A 25,321-nucleotide genomic window follows, 5' to 3' on the forward strand; every position below is an offset into this window, starting at 1 on the left:
ACTGCTGGAATTGTCTGGACCGCCTTTTGTTGTCTGAGATACATCCAATTTGCCGGAATAGGATTTGCTCTGTTCATTGTGCTGCTCTGTACATACGTTTAGGACCATTGCCTGCTCCTCGTCCTTCCACTAAATCCATGGACAAATGCAATACAAACCAACTTCTGGTTGAACCAAAGTAGCTAGCATCGAAAAGTAAACATAGATGATTCTGCTCCGCTGTTTGGAGGTGAGATTTTGAGTTAACTAATCATTTCTGTATTGATTGCCTACCAATGGATCCAGGTGCGAATGAAGGGCAAACTGTGACAGGAACAGTCGATCAGGGATTAACCTGAGAATAGCCTGTTGCAGAAGCCCATTGTTACTAGTACAGGTGCAATCCCCCAGTGCAGCAGAGTGAACAGATTTGCTGAAAGTGAAGGTCTTAAGAAGATTATGGAATGATGCAGAGAGATTCTTCAGAATTGACTGAAAGAGTTCTTTGGCTACGGGCTGAGCCAAGATTGGCTTCCAGATCAGCTTGTGAATTCAGATGTCTCAGAATATGATAAAAGGATATTTTCCGAAACTTGGCCAGAATGAATCTAATTTTCTTGAGAATGAGGACTAAGTGGATCTGCGAAGGATTCGAAAGGGAGTTCAGCGCTTGAATGATAAGTCTGGAGTCACCGAAGACCGTCAGAGAGTGAATGTTCCGATTTAGAGCCAGAGAAAGCCCCTGCCACAGAGCCAGAGCCTCAGCTCTGTTATTTGATTCGAATCCCAGACCCCAATGATACCTGAGCAAAGTAGAGCCATCAGGATTCAGAAGAACACCGCCCCCACCCGCAGCCCCAGGGTTGCCTTTAGAGGCCCCGTCGAAGAAGAGACAGTGGTCATCCAGAGCAGAACGCCACTTTAGAAACTCCTGTTCTTCCAGGCGAATTTCCCACATAGCATGGAAAGAGGCCGGAGAAATAGGATTGATTTGATAATTTGGAACAATATCTTTCAGCCAAAGCTCCTCCTCACTGTCCAGAATCGCTTCATTCCTTAAAGCCGGTTTAGCATCCAAAGTCTCTCCCAAGAGAGCTTTAATTTTGGAGATAACGTTGTTTGTAGTGCAAATTTCACCCCTGAACAATCTATTGTTCCTTTCCAACCATAACTTCCAGCAGGTGTATTTAGGGATCCACATCCAAGCAGTCTTAAGAAGGTTTTTTTTATTGAGGCAGAACGAAGATAACTTGGCCCACTCGTGAAGTAGATTTGGAATATTTCTTGGCAGCTCAACCTTGTCAGCCCTTGACCTCAGAACCCCCTTCCAAACAGCTTTGGCAAAAGGGCACAACAACATCAGGTGATTAGCTGTTTCTTCCTCTGACATACACAAAGGGCATCTGGATGGCCCTTCCATTCCACGTTTTCTCAGATTATCTCTAGTGAGAATACTGTTGTGAGCTAACGTCCAGCAGAAGAAGTCTACTTTTGGGAGCGAAGGGAAGGCCCAAATAAAATTCCATTGCGTTGGGTCAGGAGGGACATTAGGAACAGCAATCAAACTTTTGTAACCTTCAGAAACCGAGAAAGAGCCAGAATGGGAGCCCCACCCTCTTTTGTCCTTAGCTGTTGCTGAAATGGGAGATTTTCCTTGGAGTTTGTCTAAAAGTAACGAAGCTTCAATTTGCAATCGATGTGGAACCTCTCCCAGGTTCCAGCTGTCCCACCGTCTACCAGAATCCTCCGTCCAGGTGGATATGTCCCAAAGGGTTTCCATATTGTTGGACTGTAGCCAAAATTTAATATTTGCAAGGCCTTCTATATGGTTCAATGGCTGATCTCCTAGGATCTGGTCTTCCCATATTCTGATTTTTTTCCCATTACCTGGGATCCAGTAGAGATTGGAACTGAAATGCTCCAGAGCAGAGAGACAAAGCTTGAAAATTGGGGAACCTTTGGTGGTTTTTGGCGGATGATCCAAACATCTCAAACGCTGACCTTGAAAATATTTCTTCCACAGGACTTTCTTACTCCAGCTAACTTTCCCAGCTACAATATTCCACAGGATTTTAGAGCCTAGTGCGAGATTTTGTGCAGCCAAATCTCTCATTTGCAGACCTCCTTCCAGGGTTGGCCTCTTAATGGTGTCCCAATTAACTAAATGAAGTCTTCTTTCATTATTTTTCCCCCCTTCCCAAAGGAATCTCCTCAGAATACCATCCATTTTACTGAGGAAGGTTTTGGGAGCAAGAAGAATGGAGTGCTGAAAAAGAGGCATACTTATTAGAACAGATTTCATAAGAATTATTTTCCCAGCAGTGTTCAGCCAGGAGGCTCCCCAGGCTTGTATTCTGAGCTTAAGCTTGTCTAAGAGGGGCATCCAGTGGGCAACTTTAGGTGTGGATTTGAAGATTGGTATCCCAAGATATTTGAAGGACTCCCAGGTCTGACAGACTTTCATCTCAAGGAGCCTAGCAATGTCAGCCAGATCTTTGACCGAGCAGTTCCAGCCATAGATTGTGCTTTTTAAATAGTTTATCTTGCTGCCGGAGGCCTCCTTATAAATGTCCAATTCCTTCTTAAAAGATCTGGCCGAGTTAATGCTCGCTCCTCCAAGGAGCAGAGTATCATCGGCAAATTGGGCATGGTTTATGTCTTTAACATTGTGCACCATTCTGAGGCCTGGCAGAGTTTGGACTTGTTGACAAAAGTCTAGCTGGAAACTAAGCACTGAGGCTTGAATAGCATAGAGGAGAGGGGACAGCGGACAACCTTGTCTTAATCCCCTAGATGCATTAAAAAATTCAGTAGATCGGCCATTTACCAGCGGCGCAATCCAAGGAGAGGCAATGTAGGCTTTCACCCAATTTATGAAGATTATTGAGAAGCCCATTTTCGTCATAACAGTGAACAGGTACTCCTTTATATTGTTGCCCTCTATATATGTATGTATTTCTTTATATTAAGACCCCTTTTCAAAATAAATTTATTATCTTATAATAATAATAATAATTTCACTTCTTTTTTTTAAATAATAAATTGGTCCCTTTTTTATATACTTAATTACTCCCTTGATAACTTTTAATGTCACCCCACTTAATATGAAAGTCACACTTAATATAAACTTTTATGATGTCACCACAATTAATAAATATAAAGGTCACGTCTTTTCATATGACACGGTCATGATGTTCACAATGCTTTTAAAGTAAAAAGTAATATTTATCCTTTACGTAAGAGCTTTTGTATCCCTGTTTTTTCTTTAACTTTTAAAATACCATGGGTTGTTTTATAACCTCCTGTAAAAAGTAATATTTACCTTTCACGTAAGAGCTTTTGTATCCCTGCTTTTTCTTAAACTTTTAAAATAGCATGGGCTATTTTTAAAATCACGGGCTTCTCCACGTAAAAAGTTTTAAATATACTTGGTATGAGATTTTATATCCGTTTTGTTTTTTCTTTTACTTTTTACTTTTTTATTTTATTTACTTATATTTTTTTTTGATTATTTTTTATTTATTTATTTTTGTTTTGTTTTGTTTTGTTTTTTCTTTTATGGCCAAAGGCCTAGAAAAATGGAGAAAATGAGAGACTCCCAGATTCTGAGCAAAATGCTTCAATTGTACGGTAGCAAGGTTGACGAATTTCGATAGCCAAGGACCTAGATTGGAGAACGAGCTCTATGCACTGGTTAAGCAACCTAAAAGACCGAACTGCTCTGATACCAAATAAAGCGAACAAAGTTCCTTCTATAAATTAATTTTTCCAAAAGAGTTGGAATATAAAGATATCCATAAGGATATAAATATTATATATTAAAATATGTGAATAAGAATGATAATGAATGAATTACAATGAGAACGAGAGGCTTGCTTATATACCAAGCAAGTGTCTCTTCATGAAGAGTCATGTCCTATTAGACATGCCTCTTCAACCTAATTACTAGCTTAATTAACTATTATTTATGATTATTATCTTTTACATTATATTTATATTATTTATATATTTTATTCGTTACAATCAATTTTCTTCAAGCTTGTTAAAATTCTTGGATCTTTCCTTAAGATGGTTTTTTAGAATTTCTTCTTTCTTTTCTACTTCCTCTAATTGGAGTCTCAGGAGGACATCTTCTTCCTTTGTACCATCAAGGTCATGATTCTTTTCTTCAACATCTTGCATCTGCGTCTTAAGTTCTTTATTTTATTTTCTTAATCTATTTATTTCCTCCAGAGCAGCCACAAGCTTTGCTTTAAGGTCTACTTCAACCTCTACTTCAGACTCTTCTTTATCTATCTCCTTTGATTCTTGATCATTTTTGTGTTCTTGTTCCACATACTCTGGTTCTAGGTTAACAGACACAAAGACAAATTCTCCATAAAGCTTTTGTAGTTTTAACTTTTTCCTAAAGACTTTTGGCTAAAGAACATTGTCCCACCTTGATTTTTATAGAATCTGATAGACTACTCAAGATTGCTTTCATTGTTTTTGTATTGTATTCTTTTGACTTCTTTGTAGTTGTGCTTTTAATAACAATTGATTCCCATACTTCACAACCAAGACCCATCAAATAGTGCCTTATTTTGACTATACACAAATCATACTTTGTTCCATCAAACGAAGGAGTTGAGAAAAGCAAACTTTCTTCAATATCATTAGAAGATTTTGACAAGATACATTGGAGGGGACTTCCTTTGAATGCTTGGAGGGCTGTTTTCTTGATGTTGCCATCTGCTCTTCTATGGATCTTCCTTCCTGTTGTCAGGCTGTGACTGAAGGAACCCTGCTTTGAAACCAATTGTTTTAAAACACTGAGAAGGGGGATGAACCAATATTTAGTTTATTAGCCATTTTTTTGTCAACAAATTACTACGTCAATATTTCAAATTTGAACATGTGAACATAAAAGAATTATAACTGAGAAAAAAACCTTTTCTTAATATAAAATTACAAACAAGTTTATCAGCTCCAATTGAAACTTTTGTAGCCTCCGACCTACAAGATACACCAGTGTCTTGACTGAGAAAAAATGCAGTGAATTCATGGGCACCAACTCATAGGAGACACCAATTCCCTACTTGAGCACCAACTCAGCGAATTAATTTCTTTCTTAAATCTGTTAACAACAATCCTAAATTTCTTTTATTGGATGGTAAGATTATGCATGTAGCCTCTGTTGAATTGTGTGCAGTTGCACACCCCCCTTATGTATAACACACCATACACTTGGATCCAAGCCTTTCCATCTCCACAATTGTAATTCAGACCTACACACTAGCACGTAGCTCGTAGAATCTCAACAGTCTTCAACATGACTTCTTCATGTCAATGATCAATTGGCGAGTCAAAGTGCAACATCATGAGGACCATGTCAAATATGTACTTGTCTATGGAAACCAATTCAATGAGTCAGGTCTTGGTGATGTTCTTTTTCGTGGTGCAAGTTAACAAATGCTCATTCAATATGTCGACAACTCATTATATGAGTTGTTCAGCTAATCAATGCCAATCAATACGAAGACAACTAATGTGCTGGCTCAAATTTATTCTACCCTTCCGATGGATTGCCGAAGTTCTGCGACAAAATCAACTATATAGCAAAAGTTGAACCTAGACTTCCGCCATATATAATGTCCTTTGCCAGATTTGCCACTTCCGCTAGCTGGTTGTGGATTAATTAAAGCTATAGCCAAATGAACCAGAGTTTGGGAACCATACCCTTCAACGATTAGCTCTGTCATTCAACCTCAGAGAAAAAATACACCAGTCTCTTGACTGAGAAAAAATGCAGTGTATTCGTGGGCACCAACTCATAGGAGACACCAATCCCCTTATGTATAACACACCATACACTTGGATCCAAGCCTTTCCATCTCCACAATTGTAATTCAGACCTACACACTAGCACGTAGCTCGTAGAATCTCAACAGTCTTCAACATGACTTCTTCATGTCAATGATCAATTGGCGAGTCAAAGTGCAACATCATGAGGACCATGTCAAATATGTACTTGTCTATGGAAACCAATTCAATGAGTCAGGTCTTGGTGATGTTCTTTTTCGTGGTGCAAGTTAACAGATGCTCATTCAATATGTCGACAACTCATTATATATGAGTTGTTAAGCTAATCAATGCCAATCAATACGAATACAACTAATGTGCTGGCTCAAATTTATTCTACCCTTACGATGGACTGCCGAAGTTCTGTGACAAAATCAACTATATAGCAAAAGTTGAACCTGGACTTCCGCCATATATAACGTCCTTTGCCAGATTTGCCACTTCCGCCAGTTGGTTGTGGATTAATTAAAGCTACAGCCAAATGAACCTGAGTTTGGGAACCATACCCTTCAACGATTAGCTCTGTCATTCAACCTCAGAGCAAATTTTGCTTGTTGTGACGAATCAATAGTTTCACGAGGCTTTATAACTTATCGCAGCGCTGATCTAAGTGTTGTTCAAACTTGTATTATCAATTGGACGAATCACGGGTATGGCGATGCTCATGTCTACTTATGAAGATTTATGATGTCAGGCTGCTTGTCATAGGTTTGCAATCCATCATGTCAAACCTCTGCAACATCTTAATCACATATTTTCCTTGGCCTAGATATATCTCATCTGGTCCTTGCCAAACTTCCAACTCCAAGTAATAGTGCATCAACCCTAGATCCTTCATATTGAATTCTGCTGCCAATTGCTTTTTGCACCCTTGAATACAACCTTCAACACCTGTCATGAGAAGATCATCCACATATAGAAGAATGATTACAGGCTCACTCTTTACAACCTTGGTATAGAGATTTGGATCAACACTCTTTGAGAAGCCCAGTCTTTGTAGATATGTGTCCATCCTTTCATGCCACACCCTTGGAGCTTGCTTAAGTCCATAAAGTGCCTTCTTTAGCCTGCAAACATGAGCCTCTCTATCATTCACTTCAAATCCCAAAGGTTGTTCTATGCAGACTTCTTCATCTATAGTACCATTCAGGAATGCTGTCTTGAGATCCATTTGATGAATGTTCCATCCCATCGATGCCGCCAAAGAGACCAACGATCGTATAGTTGTATGCCTAGTTGTAGGTGCAAATGTTTCTTCATAATCGATGCCTTCTTGTTGGGAGACACCCCTAGCCACAAATCTTGCCTTATATTTATCAACACTACCATCTGCTGCATGTTTAATCTTGTAGAGCCACTTGGAAGTTACCACAGATTTGTCTTCCGGTCTAGGAATGATTTTCCAAACTCCAGTCTTCATTATTCATTGATATTCTTCATTCATGGCATCTTTCCATTCTTGATGTTTGACAACACCTTCAAAGGTGGATGGTTATGCTTCAATTAACTTGTCATATAGGCTGCATACCTTTAATATCTTTTAGGCTTCTTACTTTCCCCGAACGTACCCTTGGCTGCTCCATGTCCTTTCGCATCTAGAAGAGTAGACTTCAACGAATTAGGTCTCTTTCTATTTTCAGGGATGATGACTTGCTGCACAGGTTCACTGGGACCTTCTTCTTCATGATTTGAATCCTCTTCCTCCCTAGGACATTCTTCAAATATTGGAAGTTCTTCATCATCAGAGTCAATCGGGAGATCCTTAGATTTCTTGAATGCAATACTTTCATCAAAGATCACATCTCGACTTACTTCAATTCGGTGCCCTTCTTTTATGTAGATCCTATATGCCTTTGAAGTGTTAGAATAGCCAACAAATATACCCTTCATGCTTGTAGGATCCAACTTCTTTCTTTTATCCTTCGAAATATGAATGTAGACAGGACAACCAAATATTTGGAGATGGTCTACACACGGTTTCTTCCCAGTGCTTCTTAAGGGCTCATGTTGTCTAGTGATCTATGAGGAATTCAATTTTGAATTCAGACAACAATTTTGATTGCTTCACCCCACATAAATTTAGGCAAGTCTTGATCATGTAAATGACTCTAACACTTTCCTCAATCGAGCGATTCTTTTTTTCTGCTACTCCATTTTGCTCTAGATTATCTGGAGCTATTAGCTCCCTCTTAATTCTAGTCTCCTTATAGAAATCTATGATCTCCTTTGAAGTGTATTCTCCTCCATTATTAGATCTTAGTACCTTTATCCTTCTTTCTGTAAGATTTTTTACTTCTGCTTTGAATTCTTGAAATTTTTCGAATACTTCATCCTTGGATTTCAGCAAATAGATCCAAGTTTTACTTAAGTGTTCATCATTGAAAGTTACATAATATAAATGACCTCCAAGAGACTTTGTAGACATAGGACCACAAACATTAGAGTGAATGAGATCCAAGATTTCTTTTGATTTTCAAGCACTGCTTCCAAATGGTTTCTTAACATTTTTACCTAATGCACATCCCTTGCATACTCCTCTGTGATCCTTCTTAAGTTTAGGGATGCCATTCACCATTGAATTTAGAGTTGGTAAGTTTTTGTAGTGAAGGTGTCCAAACCTTCTATGCCAAAGCTCACATGGACTAACTTCAATGTGAACCTAAGCTTGAGAGAGAGGCGTCAGTAACCTGTAGAGTCTTCCTTCACAAATCCCAATGACTTTTGCATTGTTGATGCTAGAGCCTTTATCCCATACCATAACCTTTCCATCTATAAAAGCGACTCTGTCTCCCTTATCTTCTAGACATGAAATAGTAAGTAAATTCTTTTGCAAACTTGGTGGGAATAGAATGTTGTTGAGATGTATGTTTCCTCCATTCTCCAGCTCCAACGAAGTTGATCCAATTCCTCTTACACGATAGCTCTTCTTATCTCCAAGTTCATTAGAGTAGGAAGATGTTCCTCTAGATAGGGTCTTTAGTTGTTTGTGCTCACTTGTCATATCTCTGGATGCTCCACTGTCAATCACCCAAATATTTTCATCTTCAAACGTACTTGTTAGTGCTGAGAATAACCCTTCGTTTTTTGTAGGAGAAGTATTGGTCATATGATTCTTCATAGAGAAGAGGAGGTTAAAAAATGATTTGATGCCTTGCTCGGGGTGACTTGCCATCATAGAAAATTGCTTCAATGACTTCTTCAACTATGTAGTAATCTTCATCATGCCCTTTGTCAACTTTAACTTTGATACCATGTTGAGAAGTCTATAGGGCTGCAATTAGAATGATTTCTCTTATAATTGATAACTGCTTGTGATGTATTTTTACTTTTTTTTTACTTATTAGCTTCTTCTCTTATTATTATGTTGTTCTTATCATCAAACAACTACCAAAAACATGGAGATCAATAGTACACATGAACACATGATGTAGTCTACAAGCTAGGGCCAAAACCTCTCCACTTGAGAGGAAAACCCGCAAATCTCTTCTCTTCTTATGGATTCTTCAAATGACGAATTCAAAGGCCTCTAGACCAAGACCAATACCGTTCCAAGACCAAGCTAAACCTTCCAAATGATGTTCTTCTTCTATCCAAGACAAACCCAGTCAAATTTCTCCCAACTGCACAATTTCGATCCCTAGATACAAAATTTCAGCCTCCACTGCAAGTCTGAATTTTCGGCCTCTGCAACAGTTGCTGCTTCCACACGTGTGAGCAAATTTAGGGCTTCCAAGGCTTCCTTTGACCTTTGCTTGGGTTGCTTCTCCTTCTAGGGCTTGTAGGTGACCTAGTAGTCCTTTCTTCGACCTTCTTTTTGCAATTTTCACAACTTCGACCTTGCAGCTGCAAAACCCTAGCCTTATCTTCGCACGTGTGAGAGAGAGAGAGAGAGAGAGAGAGAGAGAGAGAGAGAGAGATAACCCAAACACTTCATCCTTCGTCCTTATATCCTTCTTCACTTGCCTTTCTTTTGCCTCTTCTTTGCTTGGATGATGAGGAATGAGTGAGTGTCCATAGGAGGTCGAGTTCCCTCTTATATATAGGTTTGTAAGGAGGACGACATGCCCTAATGAGGCCGACTTCTTAGCTACTAGGCCAACTTGGTCTTGGAGGGTATTTTGACACTTTTAAATACAAAAAAAATTCTTTTGACATGCTACATTATGCCCAATGGGGTCTTCTTCATATGACAATGACTCTATTAACTTCTTGACACTAGACATGTTGAAATATGTAACTAGGTTTGGTCTTCATAATGGCATATGTAATCATGTTTTCATGTATTTAATGAAAAGAGAAAAATAAATTTATTATTGTTATTCTTGAGGTATGGGTTTCATGCTCAAGGGAAATTTATTTTTAGGTCAAGCACCCATTGAGTGTTTATAGGGCTTGTTGTCATTGAATGTACAAATCTATTGAGTCATTGTCATGTATGAAAGACCCTTTCGGGCATATTACATATTGTAAAGAAAATTTATTTGAGTCAAAAGAAAGTCAAAAGACCCTCCAAGACCTCGTCATGGTGCAAAGATCACGTTGGCCTACATGGAGGGACAAGTCAGCCTAAAGATAGCAATTCGTACCCCTCAAAAGCCCATAAATAAGAAGGAACTCGACCTCATTTAGACACACTCTCAAGCAAGTTCGATTCCCCAAGAAAGTAGCTGGAAAAGGATGAAAAAGAAGAAGAAGAGTAAGATCAAGTTTTCGGCTTCTCTCTCTCTCTCTCTTTCGTGCTATAGTTTTTGCAGTTGTTGGACAAATCGAAGTGCTGGGAGGGCGAAGTGCGGGAAAGTTGCTCAGAAATCGAAGTGCTGGAAGGTTGCTGGGAAGTCGAAGTGTTAGAAAGTTGCTGGGCAAGTCGAAGTGTTGCTGGGCAACACGAAGTGCTAGGAAAAAAATGCTGATTCGAAATTCCAGAGGAATTTGTTGGTAGGTTGAAGTTCCAGAAGAATTTGCTGGGTAGGTCGAAGTGGCAGAAGAATTTGCTGGGTAGGTCGAAGTTGCAAAAGAATTTGCTGGGTAGGACAAAGTTGTAGAAGAATCTGCTGGTAGGTCGAAATTGCAGAAGGTGCTGGAAGGAAAGCTCGTCAAGAAAGAAAGGTTTGACTTGGCCTTGGCGGGTCTTGGTCAAAGGTCATAGGTCTTGGAATTCATCAATTGAAGATTCTATAAGAAGAGAAGAATTCTTGCGTGTTTTCATTTCATTTGGAGAGGTTTTGGCCCTGACTGATTGCTTATATCTTGTGTCCTTTGTCTTATTGTTTGCTAGCTGTTTGATGAAGAGAATACTAATAATAATCAAGTGAAAGAAGAAGCCAATTAAGTTAAGTAAAAGTACATCACAAGCAGTTATCAAAATAAGAGAAATCACCTAATCTAGCTGCCCCTAGATTTCTCAACAGGCAAACCCTAGAAGCACTTAATGGGTGCTTGACCTCTAAATAAAATGACCTTGATAATGAAACCTATGCTACAAAAATAACAATAATAATTTTTCTTTCTTTTTACAATATACAAGAATCGAAGGTACATTTCATATTTATGAAGACCAAACCTAGTTACACATTTCAACAAGAAGCACCCCATAGTGCAAATTACAAAGGTGCTGGTGCCATAACTCGCACAACTTTGTATTGCCTTGCATCAAGGCATTGTGCTTCATTGGATCTTCTTGCAACCTATAAAGATATCACATGAACCCCTTTTGCCACAACATAGGTTTGTATTCTAAAGAGGAGCTCTTGAGCATCAAACTTGGCCATACAATGAAGATTTTCCGTATAGGATATTGAAAGAAGATTCTTCTTCAACCTAGGAACAAACAAGACAGTCCTTAGCGAAGAACATCACATGTATGCATTTGAAAAGGAATGGAGCCAACTCCTCTCACATGATAAGTGGCATCATCGTCCAGTTCCACAATCATGCCTCCCTTTTGCTTTCGTATCCTGCTGAATAAAGACCTATCATATGACATGTGTCTCAAAGCTCCAGTGTCCACATACCATTCAACACTAGACATAATGTTAGAGGACAAGCAAGAGGCCAAAGCCATATCCATGCTAGAAATCTGCAATATGAAGAAGAAACAATCCTTCCAAGGGTCCAAGTGCTTCTCCCAAACAACCTAGGATATCACACTCAGCAACTTCAAACAAAATCAATGTCTCTTTGAGGTAATCATCAGCTGAAGTACAAGCTCCCTCCTACATGTAGAGTAATCTCAGCCACAAAATTTTCTGATATCATGCTGAAATATATAAATTGTAGATTTCCAATGCAAAACAGAAATCTCACCTTTTAATTAAGAGTTTTCCTGGATTTTAATGCTGTAAATTTTCAGCTTTAGGATTGTTATGAAATGTAAACAAGACGGAAACAACAGCAGATTATATTTCAATTCTTAACAATTCCAATCCATTAGGCAATTCAAAAGAAAAGATACCAACGTGTTCCAATAAGTTCCACTAAGGAAATTTTACAATGATAAACAAAGCATGCATAGTAAAAACACCCACAAAAATCACACATAAATCAGACACCATGAAGAAAGCCAAAAACTGTGTTGTTCTAAGCCATTTTATTATCAAAGCATAGGGTTACAATATGTGTTTGGAAAGTGTGCACCTGGGCTTGCCCAAGGCAAGCTAGCCTAGCCCAAGTGATGAAAGCAAGTGCCTCAACTGCTGTGTAGCTGTTCCCTCTATGGCTGTGTGCTGAACACCCAGAAAATTGAACTGCTGTCTGTGAATAATAGCTTATTTGACCCCCTTCCGGTGCTCAGAAAATTCCGGAAAATTAACCCTGACCTCTCCACCAATAACCCACCAAAACCCAGAAAGGGTTTGGCCAGACGCTGACTCTGGAATTTCGGCCCAATTTCTCCTAGCTCCCTTGTTGCTGGGTATTTCGACCCACTTGTAAATTTCACTGCTGAAGGCTCCCAAAATGGCTGAGATTTTTAGCAAATACCCTTCCGGAACTCCACAAGTCTCAGCCCCAAACTCCTCTTCTTCCAAATGCCCCACGTGTGGCACAAAAAGGAATTGTGCAGGCCTACACAGTCTTTGCTGTACCAGCTCCACAACATGTTGAAAAAGGCTTCCATATCAGATTGAAGGTGATGAAGGCTCCCTCCTAGGGCTAGCACTTGAGGTCCATCGAAGCAAGGGTGAGATTCTCGCTTGAAAATCTCCTGTGCTCAACAACACATGCAGACTTGGCTTCTAGCTCAAGTGTGTTAGTGAAAGTGAAGGTTCAAATGATCAAAGATGCCCAAAATGAGTGCCTCCTATTTAGCCATTGTGCCTCCAAGTTGCTCATGTGGAACCCAACCATCGATTCCCTCCATCCTGTCCCTCCAAAAGTACGTATTTCCAAGAGGAGAGCGTATTCCCTCTTTGGTGTGGCCCCCACCATACACTAGCCATTCGATTTTTCTCGTTCTCCTATGTTAGACTCTGGGATTAGCTCCAGAACTTCAAGTGGGGTCCCACAACCCACTTTTCCTAAGTGAAAGTACAAAATATGACAAAATTAGCAAACTTGATATTTCCCCTTAACAATATTACTAAGTGGGAATATCATAGTCCTCCTCGCCAAAATGTTGTTGGTCTTCAAGCAACTGCAAGGTTGGATGCAGGAGTATCTACTGTCCCTCCCAAGTGGCATCCTCATCTCGCAAATTCCTCCATCTGATCAAGAACTCTTTGATGACCCTGTTCTGCAAGTGTCTCTCACGGGTGTCCAAAATAGCCTCAGGCTCCAAAACTAGATGCCCCTCATCATCCATGGGTGGTAACTCTGTAGCTGCTGTCACCTGTTACCCCAGTGCCTTTTTCAGGCAAGACACATGAAAAATGTTGTGGAATCGTCTCCTTGGGGGTAGCTCTAGCTCATACGCTACCTCTCTAACCCTCATGGTGATTTTGTACAACCCATAAAAGCAGGGCTTGAGCTTTTCGACCCCCTTCTATTTGAGTGTGGACTATTTGTATGACTAAAGCCTCAGAAAAGCCAGATCCCCAACCTCAAACCGCCTCTCTACTCTGTCCCTGTCAGCATAGAGCTTCTGTTGTTTTTGTGCAGTCTGTAGGTTGTCCTTGAGAGCCTGTAGGATATCCTGGCTCTCCTATATCCAATCCTTGGCCCTTGGGGCTCGATTGTCTCCAAACATCATATCAACGAAAGTCAATGCATCATAACTGTACAAAGCTCGGAATGGGGACATACCTATGGACATGTGGTACGTTGTGTTGTAGTAGTACTCGCCCCAATGCAACCACTGTATCCATGCACGCTACTGGCTCGTCACATAGTTGCGTAAATAACTCTCCAGCCACTTGTTTATAATCTCTGCCTGCCTATCGGTCAAGGGGTGATAGCTAGTGCTTGGGGTGAGCTCAGTACCCACCAACCAGAATAACTCCTGCCAAAATCCACCCATGAAACTGCTGTCCTCGTCACTAACAATAGTCTTCGGGAGACCATGAAGTCGAAACACCTCCCTGGAAAATAGTTCAGCCACCTATGAGGCCGAAGACCGGCCGAAAATAACAGAGAAGTGGGCAAATTTGGTTAATCTTTCTACCACCACATAGATGCAGTCCTTGCCATGGACTATAGGCAAACCGATGATAAAATCTATCGAAATACTCTCCCATTCCCCTCATGGTTAGGAAGAGGCTGTAACAATCTAGCAGGGTGTGTTTGCTTACCCTTGTTCCTCTAGGACGTATAACACTCCCAGACGTGCCTTAGAGCATCACCTTTAAGGCCCTTCCATGCCAAACACTCCCTAATAGCCCTGTATGTTTTGGTGAACCCCTGATGCCCTACTAACAGTGAATCGTGGGCAACTTGCATAATCTTATCCCTCAATTGGGAGTTGGGCACTAAATAAATCCAGTCCTTATAGTAGATCACCTTGTTCATAACACTGTACTGGTCATTCGTAAGTGCGCCATCAAGGAACTCACATGCAAATCGGTCCTTGGAATACTCCACTAACAACTGCGCCCTCCAATTCGGCGCAATGCTCATCAGCGAAATAGTGGCTGACCTCCTGGACAATGCATTTGCTACCACATTGTGTTGTCCCTTGACATAGTCAATGTCAAAGTCATACGCTTGAAGTTTGCTCACCCATTTTTGTTGCCTCTCTTGCAGCAGTTTCTGCTCCAAAAAGAATACGAGGATATTGTGATCTGTTTTCACCCGGAACTTGTTGGCCACCAAGTACTGTCTAAACTTGGTCAGTGCATGCATGATAGCTAGCATCTCTTTGCCATATATGGAGTATAGTTGCTCGTGGGGAAGTAGCTTTTGACTCTCAAAGGCTATCGAGTGCCCCCCTGCATTAGGACCGCTCCTATGCCCTCCCCTGATGCATCACACTCAAGCACAAAGGGCTACATGAAATCTGGAAGTGCCAACACTGGGCAGCTGCTCATCACCTGTTTGAGACGCTCAAAAGCCTCCTGCGCTCCATCGGTCCACTCAAATGCCCCCTTCTTGGTCAAATCGGTGAGGGGGGCTGCCAACTGGGAGAAGCCCTTCACGAACTTCCTGTAGTAGGTGCATATACCCACGAAACCCCTCAACTCTGTCACATTTTGGGGTACTGGCCAGTCCCGGATGGCCCTAATCTTCTCCTCATGCACTCTCACACCATCCTCCCCAATAATATGCCCCAAATAGAGCATCTTTGTCAATCTGAACTCACACTTGGACAACTTGGCGTAGAACTGTTGCTCCTCTAAAATGCACAACACCACCTCCAAGTGCTGCAAATTCTCCTCCCAGGTCTGACTATAGATCAGAATGTCGTCAAAAAATACCAATACGAATCTCCGCAACTGCCCACGGAACACATGGTTCATGCAGGACTGGAAGGTGGCAGGTGCATTGGTTAGGCCAAAAGGCATAACCAGAAACTCGAAGTGCCCATAGTGACACCTGAAAGTCGTCTTGGGGACGTCCTGATCCCTCACTCTGATTTGGTGGTACCCCGAACGCAAGTCTATCGTGGAGAAGTACTTGGCTCCTCTTAGCTCATCCATCAACTCATCTATGTGTGGAATGGGGTAGCGGTTCTTCAGGGTCTTTTTGTTGAGCACCCGATAATCTATGCACATGCGTAACGTCCCATCCTTCTTCTTCACCAGGACAACTGATGAAGTGAAGGGGCTAGAGCTAGGCCTAATATGCCCAAGTGCCAACAACTCGTGAATGACTCGCTCAATCTCATCTTTGTAGGCCTTGGGATGTCTGTATGGAGTGGTAATAACGACCTGTATTCCCGGCTCTAGCTCAATCGTGTTCTCAAACCCCTGGTCAGGTGGCTTCCCTGGCGGTATGTCCCCAAACACTACCAGATATCTGTCTAGGATGGTCTGTATGTCCAGGTGTGGTGGCTTGGGTTGACCCCCAGCCTTAGAAATCCTCAACTCCACTGCCCACTCAATGTCACCATGCCTCAGGTCAACCTCCATCTTGTGCGCTGAGACTGTCTGTGGAGGGTAAGAATGCATGCCCCACAGAACAACCAATTTGCCATTTGGCCTTGTAAACTCCATCTCCAACTTCCTCCAATCAGTAGTGACCCATCCAAGAGAATAAAGCCACTGGACACCCATCACCACATTGGTGTTTGGTACATCCACCACGAAGAAATGGTCTGTCACTGAATAGTTCCCCATGGTCATTGTCAAAGTGGGAACATATCACGTACACTGCATGGTCCTGTCCCCCAGCACAAGGACTGAGAAGCCCTCAAACTCCTCGGTCGTGATACCCCTCCTCTGGACCATCTATGAAATTGTGGGTGGCCCCACTGTCCACCAAAAATGAGACACACTATCCCTGCACGGTGCCTTTGATCCTCAAAGTCAAAAATTTGGGTACCCTTCTCCTGGTGGTGGAGATGGTAGTGGTCCCCTCTCGCATGTGCCACACTGTCATCTCCGCCCATCTCCAACTCTGCTTCATCCCCCTGGTCATTGTCAGAGAAGACCTCAATGTAATGGGCCTTGCCCCCTGTGCGTCTATGGCCTGGTGCCCAGGGTTCCTGACAGTTGAAGCATAGCTTCCTCCTTCGTAGGTCTCTTCGAGTCTCCTCATCCAATTGTCCATGCCCCTGGTTGGCTCTTGGTGATGGAGCCCTAGTGTCTCCCCCCCTCTGCTGGAACACCTGTTTGGGCGGTATCTGTGGCTTGGTCTTGGGTAGAGCATCTTGCAAGTCCCGGGCTCTAACAACTGTGTCTTGCAAAGTGGTGGGCCTGTTGGACCTCGCCAAATCCCTCAGTGGCTCTGCTAGCCCCTCCAAGAACATGAAAACCCTACTAGCCTCTGATGGATCGGGCACCATCACTGATAATCTTAGGAAATCAGAGATATAGGCCTCAACACTCCCAGTCTGCTTGGGCCGTGTCATCTCTCCAAAGTGCTCCTCCAAATCTCTCCTCTCAAAATGCTCCAATACCCTCCAGGTGAAATCCTCATAGGCCGTGACTCTCGCATGTCCCATAGTGGTTAACCCATGTAACCACCAATCATGGGCTTCCCCATCTAAGTGCAACATGGAAATTTTAATTGCCTTCGCCTCTGTCATCTGGTTGAGCTGAAAATAAACATCTAACTTCTCAACCCCTGGCTGAGCTCTTGGCTAAGCCATCAAAAGTTGGGAGGAATAATCTCCCCATTGTGTGCTGAAGGTCAGTGCCATGTTTGTAGCCTCCTCCACTCTGCCCCTTGCCCATGTTGTTGCCCTTGAGTTGGCAGAAGTCCCTGAAGGTGATGGCATCTCTGAAATCGGGCCCATAGGACTGATACTCCACAAAATAGCCCCCCATGGGCATATCCTCATGCCCTTGTGGCCCTCCAACACGAGATGTCAAAAATGTGGGGATGGTAGATCTGGGCATTGTGCTGGAAATAAGTGGTGCGTTGGGTGGATTCTCTGTTTGATGGTGCGAAGTGCCTGAGCCTTCACCCAAATGGATTTCTCCCTGAATCCATTTTCCCTTGTTGTTACTGCAATTCTATCGCCGCAACTCATCAATGCCCTTAGACAGATTGTTGATGGCCTCAGAAGATGTTGGGGAAATTCCGCTTCTTTACTTATCCTGTCTCCCCCTTTATCCCCCATGTTTGGCTTCTCAACCTTCAATTCAACAGTCACTGGGTCAGGAGTAATTTGCAGCTGCCTTTCCTTGCATCTATACCTGTACCTCCTGTAAGTGATGTTCTTCTTATCCTTTGGTGTCATGACTAAGTTGCTCCCATAGGCTGAGCCAAGACTATGAGCTTTGATACCATTGTAATATCCCTAAGGAAATTTTACAATGATAAACAAAGCATGCATAGTAAAAACACCCACAAAAATCACACATAAATCAGACACCATGAAATAAGCCAAAAACTGTGTTGCTCTGAGCCATTTTATTATCAAAGTATGGGGTTACAATAGATGTTTGGAAAGTGTGCACCTGGGCTTGCCCAAGGCAATCTAGCTTGGCCCAAGTGCCCCAACTACTGTGTAGCTGTTCCCTCTATGGCTCTGTGCTAAACACCCAGAAAACTAAACTGTTGGCTGTGAAGAATAGTTGATTTGACCCCCTTCTGGTGCTCATAAAATTCTGGGAAATTAACCTGAGCCTCTTCTCCAATAACCCACCAAAACCCAAAAAGGGTTTGGCCAAACGTTGAACCCAGAATTTCGGCCCAATTTCTCCTAGCTCCCTTGTTGCTGGGTATTTTGACCCACCTGTAAATTTCACTGCTGAAGGCTCCCAAAATGGTTGAGATATTCAGCAAATCCCCTTCCGAAACTCCTCCACAAGTCTCAGCCCCAAACTCCTCTTCCTCCAAATGCCCCATGTGTGGCACGAAAAGGTACTGCGCAGGCCCACACAGTCTTTGCTGAACCAACTCCACAACACACTGAAAAAGGCTCCCAGATCAGATTGAAGGTGATGAAGACTCCCTCCTAGGGTTGGCACTCGAGGTCCACTAAAGCAAGGGTGAGATTCTCGCCTAAAAATCTCTTGTGCTCAACAACACATGCAAACTTGGCTTCCAGCTCAAGCGTGCTAGTGAAAGTGAATGTTCAAATGATCAAAGATGCCCAAAATGAGTGCCTCCTCCTATTTTGTCATTGTGCCTCCAATTTGCTCATGTGGGACCCAACCATCGATTCCCTCCATCCTTTCCCTCCAAGAGTGCGTATTTCCAAGAGGGGAGCGTATTCCCTCTTTGGTGTGGCCCCCACCATCCACTAGCCATTTGATTTTTCCCTTTCTCCTATGTTGGGCTCTTGCCTTAGCTCTAGAACTTCAAGTGGGGTCCCGCAAGTTGCAACCCACTTTTTCTTAAGTGAAAGTACAAAATATGACAAAATGGCAAAATTGATATTTCCCCTTCGCAATATTGCTAAGTGGGAATATTACATTTCAACCCTCTAAGTCAATCTTATCATGCATATAACAGGTCTGAAAACACTTATTTACAGCTGTAAATACAGTTGCAGATGAACCCTCATCTTCTTCAATTACAATGTTAAATCACTTAACATAACCACCCTTAACTTACGTCCAATTAGCATGACATATATAGCTGGAAGTTACAAACCATGAAGAACGTAGATGGTTGAAAATCAAATCTTCTATTTGTAACAAGTGTTGTTCATCTGGAAACTTCATTAATATGCAAAAGATGAAAGTTCATGTACATACCATAGCCATATCAGATGGCTAGTACAATCTTCTAGCCTACACCAAGGTCATTCTCCAAGCAAGCAAGCATCTGTGGTGGCGATCATGAGGAACATCACACAAGTTGTGAAGAGATCTCCAATGCCTTAAAGAAGCTTGCTCAGCAAGCACAATTGAGCTCAAGCAACCATTGAGTAAGTCATCTCCCTTGTGCAAGTCCATCATGGACCGTCTCCCACGGGAAAATTCATCACAGATCATCCAAGGGCTGAACATACACCATGCACCCCAAATCTCATGAAGCACCCCCATATAGGGTGTAAACGTTTTCGGAGTATCCCCAAAAGCTAACATTTATTATATGGTTGCAAAAGTTACATAGATGGTTCGAATATCTGATACTAATGAAAGCATGACAAATAGTAAGAAGTATAACTTTCAACTTTATAATTTACAAGTAAGCCAATAAATATTAGGTTTGAAAGAATTATGAGTAAATGAACGAGTTATGTGTCATGGATCATTCATTCATTGTTATTTTGTGAATCTTAATTTTTTTAATGATCATTTATTGTGTTTTATTGTAATGTATTGTCTTATATATATATATATATATATATACTTCCACATTCACGACTCATATATTTAGATTTCCTGGTGCTCATGCACCCAATCTTGCACCCTTGCAGTGTCTAAGTTATAAGATGACCATTATGGCCCAAAATTCGAACATGCAAGCATTAAAGGAATAACCCAAGGCTTAGAATGTCTTTAAAGTGTATTTTTTATTTGTGAAAGTTTACCAGTTTATTGGAGTTGGACATTATGCAAAAAAAGTCAAAAAGTTAAATATTAAAGGAATCATAATGGCTTCTAAAAACTCCGGGGGAGTTTTATAAATGCAACAGTTTTGTTTAGAATCAATCTGTTGGGGGAATCTCTTTAAATGTTTAAAGGTAGTCCCAATTTAATAAAAAATTACATGCATTAAATTAAGAAATACAATATATCTTTTGAACTTTCCAGACTTTTTATTGTCAGGCTCCTTATGATCTGTGGATAAGATACACACACAACACGTTTCCAATCATATGAGATCAAGAAAGCAGAAAGTTAACTGCAATGGTAATATGCTAAATTGATGAGCCCAGGCTTTTACATAATTTTCGTTCTTTCTGCTGTGACAGATAGAAGGTGATGTAGTTGCGATTGCATTGAATCCTGTATCTTTGTGGTCCAGACTGAAAGGTGCCGCAAGCAAGCAGAACAGGAATACTACAGATGTCATCCCTGAAGTGACAGATTCTACTGGGAAGAATTCTGAAGATAAACTTTTAGATGAAGGTGATTGCAACATTGATGATGTAGATACCTTCCATGGTCATTCTGAGATGTTGGTTTTGAATGATATGTCACATGTGGAACTAGTTGAGGACACTTGTTGGGAGGCTGACAATGAGAGGGATGACTCCCAGTGGCCCAGTTTAAATGACAGTGGCTGTATGGAACAAGCAGGCAGCATGTCTTGTGCAGCTTCAGTGACTTCACACCTAGGAGCTAGCGATCTTGTGGATGATGATACTAATCATCAAACTGCAGAACAATGCTTCTCAAACTGTGAGATGATTGACAAACAGAATGACGCTGCAGCTGCACTAGAAAAACTCATTCTCACTGTAAGGTCACGGCCTAATAAGAGGCCAACTGGTATAGTGGTATCTATTGTTGTCAAATCTCCTCGTCGGGATGCAATAATAGGGTTTTTGGAAGTTAAACAGTGGATTTTGAATATGGGAAAGACCAAGGGCAGATGCTCAAGAACTGAGCTGTCGATGAAGACAAGTTCAAAAGGGGCATCTTTGTTTTCTGGGGGAGGATCCATTAAGCTAATTCCTGCTGATGGCAGATTTCAAAAAATGGTTGTTTTTGTGAGTGGTTTGCCAGAATCTATTAAAACCCGATTGCTAGATGGTGATATGACGATTGAAAATGAGTTGGTAGTTGCACATATTGATGCTTGGAAGCCTGAAAGTTTCCTACCTCTAGCAGTTGTTAGGCAAAGCTTGGGACAAGGTGGAAAAATAGAGGCACAAATTACTGCAATTCTGATTGAGAATGCAATTCACAGTGTTGATTTTTGTCCTGATTCACTGGCATGCCTACCAAAGGTTCCTTGGCAAATACCTCCAGAGGAGTTTAAAAAAAGGAAAGATTTAAGAGAGCTTCGCATATTTTCAATTGATCCTCCAACAGCAAGGGATCTAGATGATGCATTATCAATTCAGAGTATTGGTTTTAATGTTATGAGAGTTGGTGTACACATTGCTGATGTTTCCTACTTTGTTCTGCCAGACACAGCTTTAGATGTAGAGGCTCAAGAACGGTCCACTAGTGTCTATCTCATCCAGCAAGTGATTCCAATGTTGCCTAGGCTGCTTTGTGAAGAATTATGTTCTTTGAACCCTGGAGTTGATAGATTAGCTTTTTCAGTTATGTGGGATATTGACCCATCAGGTGAAATTCTAGATCACTGGATTGGGCGTACAATAATCCAGTCATGTTGTAAGCTTTCATATCAGCATGCACAGGAGATTATAGATAATAATGTTGACTGCAATGAGATTATATCTCGTGAAACAGGTTGGCCAGAATTGCATGGAGCTTTTGAATGGCAAGGTATTCTTGCAGATATTAGAAGTCTGCATGAAATTGCTAGGAGGAGGCGGAGTAGAAGGTTTGAAAATGGAGCTTTAAGGTTAGATAATTTAAAGCTAGCATTTGTAATAGATGAGAATGGAATGCCTTGTGATAGTATGATCAAGGAACAGAAGGATTCAAACTTTCTTGTGGAAGAATTTATGCTTTTAGCAAACATAACAGTTGCTAAAGTAATTTCTAGAGCATTTCCTGAATATGCCCTACTACGCAGGCATCCAGAACCTAGTTTGCAGAAGTTGAAGGATTTAGAAACATTCTGCATTAAGCATGGTTTTGAACTAGACATCTCTTCTTCAGGGAAACTGCATCTTTCACTTGAAAAACTGCGAGATCAGCTGAAGAATGACCCTGCCTTATTTAACATTCTTGTTCTGTATGCTACCAAGCCAATGCAGTTAGCTAAATATTTTTGCACAGGAGAACTAAAAGACAGGGAATCTGAGTGGGCACATTATGCATTAGCAACACCAATGTATACTCATTTTACATCACCCATTCGTCGTTATCCTGATATTGTAGTTCATCGGACATTGGCTGCAGCCCTTGAAGCTGAAGAACTATATATTAAACAGTCAATGCCTAAAATGAGAAATGGAAGTAAAAAAACTCTCCTCAGTGAGGGTTCAAATAGGTGTTTCACAGGTCCTGTTTTTGATAAGGAAGCGGCAGAGTCTGCAGTTGGAAAGAAGGCACTTGGAGCTGCTGCTTTGAAGCATAAAATTTCTGGAACTGCAGAACTTGCGCTAGTTGCTGCACATTGCAATAACCGAAAACTAGCCAGTAGACATGTGAAGGAAGCAAGTGATAAATTGTATCTTTGGGCAGTTTTGAAGAAGAAACAGGTGCAGATGGTTTACCTCTATCTAATTTTGTTTTGTTTTGCAAGCTATTTTATTGCAATAGTAATTTTTTTATGTTAAGATGCTCTAGTCAGACAGTGCATGAAATTGTCTCTTTGTTCAATGAATTCTGTAGTCTCTGTTTATTTTTCTTGCTCTGAGATCTGGGAAACATAACATTAAATCATTGAATGGCCTTCTATTTTGGATCCAGATAGTAAGGAGCCCCTTAACTGAGAAAAAAAACCATTAGTCATTTGATAGTGTATTCGTCTTGGCTTTTAGGTCAAGTGAATTAACAGGCCAGAAATTGATATCTTAGTATTGTGCCTAATTTTTCTTTTCACACTGCTTATTATATCTTTTATTATATCACTCTGTGATTACTTTTAGGTTATATCCTGTACCTTTGGGAAATGCCTGAGCTATACTGCCACACATATGCTGATATGTATTACAGTTTCTTTGATTGCTTTTGGTCACTTGAGGACATCAATGAAATTTCGTTTTTAGTTTTGACAGCCTTGTATGTGTGCAAGTGGCACTGTTGAAAAATCGCCTTTAATTTTTTGGTTGAAATATAATTTTGAAAAAGAACTGGTTATTCTTTGGTGGATATAGTGTGAAATAGATCAGTCTCAATACTTACATTCCTTCTCAACTTGTTAACATGGTGAAACCAACCTCAGCTATCTCTTTGAATTTAAAACATTCTTTGATGGTATTTGCTTTTGTTTCAATGTGTATTGGGTTTGAGATAAACGGGTTCCTATAAGTCCAAGCCTCCACAAAAGATGGCCTTGATGCTTAAACTCTAATTATTTGGGAATTTGCTGAACATGTTTCAAGAGTAAGAAATGGGAATATGTGCCATAGTTTATGACTATTTTAAGAACTCTAGAATTTAATTTGCATTTTTAGGAATGATGCCTCCTCTTGATTAGATATTCTCTTTCCCATTCCTACTAGAGTTATTCACATGAGGACCATAGTTGAATTCTTTTCTAAATGGATGAGTTCATAAAGATGGAAAGGAAGATAGATCTCTGCAACAACTCCTTTTATATACACTCTTTTAGTATCTATGAAAAGCCCAAGCGATAAAAAAACAAATTGCCATACCACTCAAAAGTAGCATAATCACTCCAATATTATTTACCCATTTAAGTAATGGAATATTTTTAAGTCTTGGCAGTATACTTACTATTGTTGCCTTTGTGATTAAATAGGGGAGATGTTGAACAGTTTTATGGTTGATATATACTTTTAATTTAATTTAAATGTTAAAGGTCATTGGTGATCACAAATAGCAAATGGGACCTGTTACCTACCAGACAGGATGAGAGGATGAGAAACTGTTGAAGCTGAAAGGGATATCTGGCCATTTAGACAGGATCGGTCAGCTATGCTATACATCGAGAGATTTGAGTCAGAGGAGCACTTCATCTTCTGTTACCCCATTTATTATTGAGACCAATGGGAGATTTCATTGTATATTCAGTTTTTCCAGTACTCAGACAAGAGATGTCTAGTTCTTTATGCAGGAGGCCCTTAGACTTCATGCCCACACTCTCCAGCCTCATCCTAGGCCGGATCTTCCTAGCAGATTACCTCCTTTATGGTGCTCCCATCAAATTGGGGCACTAAGAGATAGGCTGATGACAGCATTGCTTCCAGCTCTGGTTCAGTGCAGACCAGAGGGACCATACCCCCCCTTCCAGGGAGCTCGGAGATGTCACAGACGAGATCCCTTACCAGCAGTTACCAGCAGGCATATGAGATCACCTAGACATCAGAAGTGATGTAATATCCCAAACGGGATATTTTGCTAAAATCTAACTTTAACCAAAATTTCTTCATAAAATTACCATTCAATTAACAGAAGATTTCCATGTAAAATAGAGCAAATAGAGAGCATGTAATTCAATAACACAATGAGCAGAAATAATCTCAGCTTTCATTATAAGAAATAACTGAAAGAGTGTACATGATGAGATGACTGAAATAGCTGAGATAGATAATCTGGTCTCCAAAACTGATCTGCTCCAATGCTGAAACTGGCCCTCACAAACTAACATGAACTGCATTGCCAAGCTCTCCTGTGAATTTTGGATGAGTTCATCAAGGGGAGATAGTTACTCGCCCAATCTCTCTGAATCACCTGAGGGTTTCTGTCATGGGGCTACCAATGAAGTAGAGAATCGGGTTTTCCAACCTCTCACACAA

General features: G+C 41.0%; 1 protein-coding gene across 3 annotated transcripts in view; it reads left to right on the forward strand.

Annotated features, from left to right (window-relative positions):
* LOC149238979 (DIS3-like exonuclease 2) overlaps positions 1 to 25,321 on the forward strand; it is a 230,039-nt gene that overhangs the window by 105,494 nt on the left and 99,224 nt on the right. For all 3 annotated transcript variants that reach the window (XM_089373274.1, XM_089373273.1, XM_089373275.1), the window contains exon 6: positions 20,726 to 23,098. In XM_089373274.1, the coding sequence (XP_089229400.1) occupies positions 20,726 to 23,098 (2,373 nt within the window). The remainder of the gene's footprint in view (positions 1 to 20,725; positions 23,099 to 25,321) is intronic.

The sequence above is a fragment of the Pinus tabuliformis genome, chromosome 8, assembly GCF_031772625.1.
Source record: "Pinus tabuliformis cultivar Carrire ecotype Pingquan chromosome 8, CPIR1, whole genome shotgun sequence".
In the NCBI taxonomy this organism is placed as follows: Eukaryota; Viridiplantae; Streptophyta; class Pinopsida; order Pinales; family Pinaceae; genus Pinus; species Pinus tabuliformis.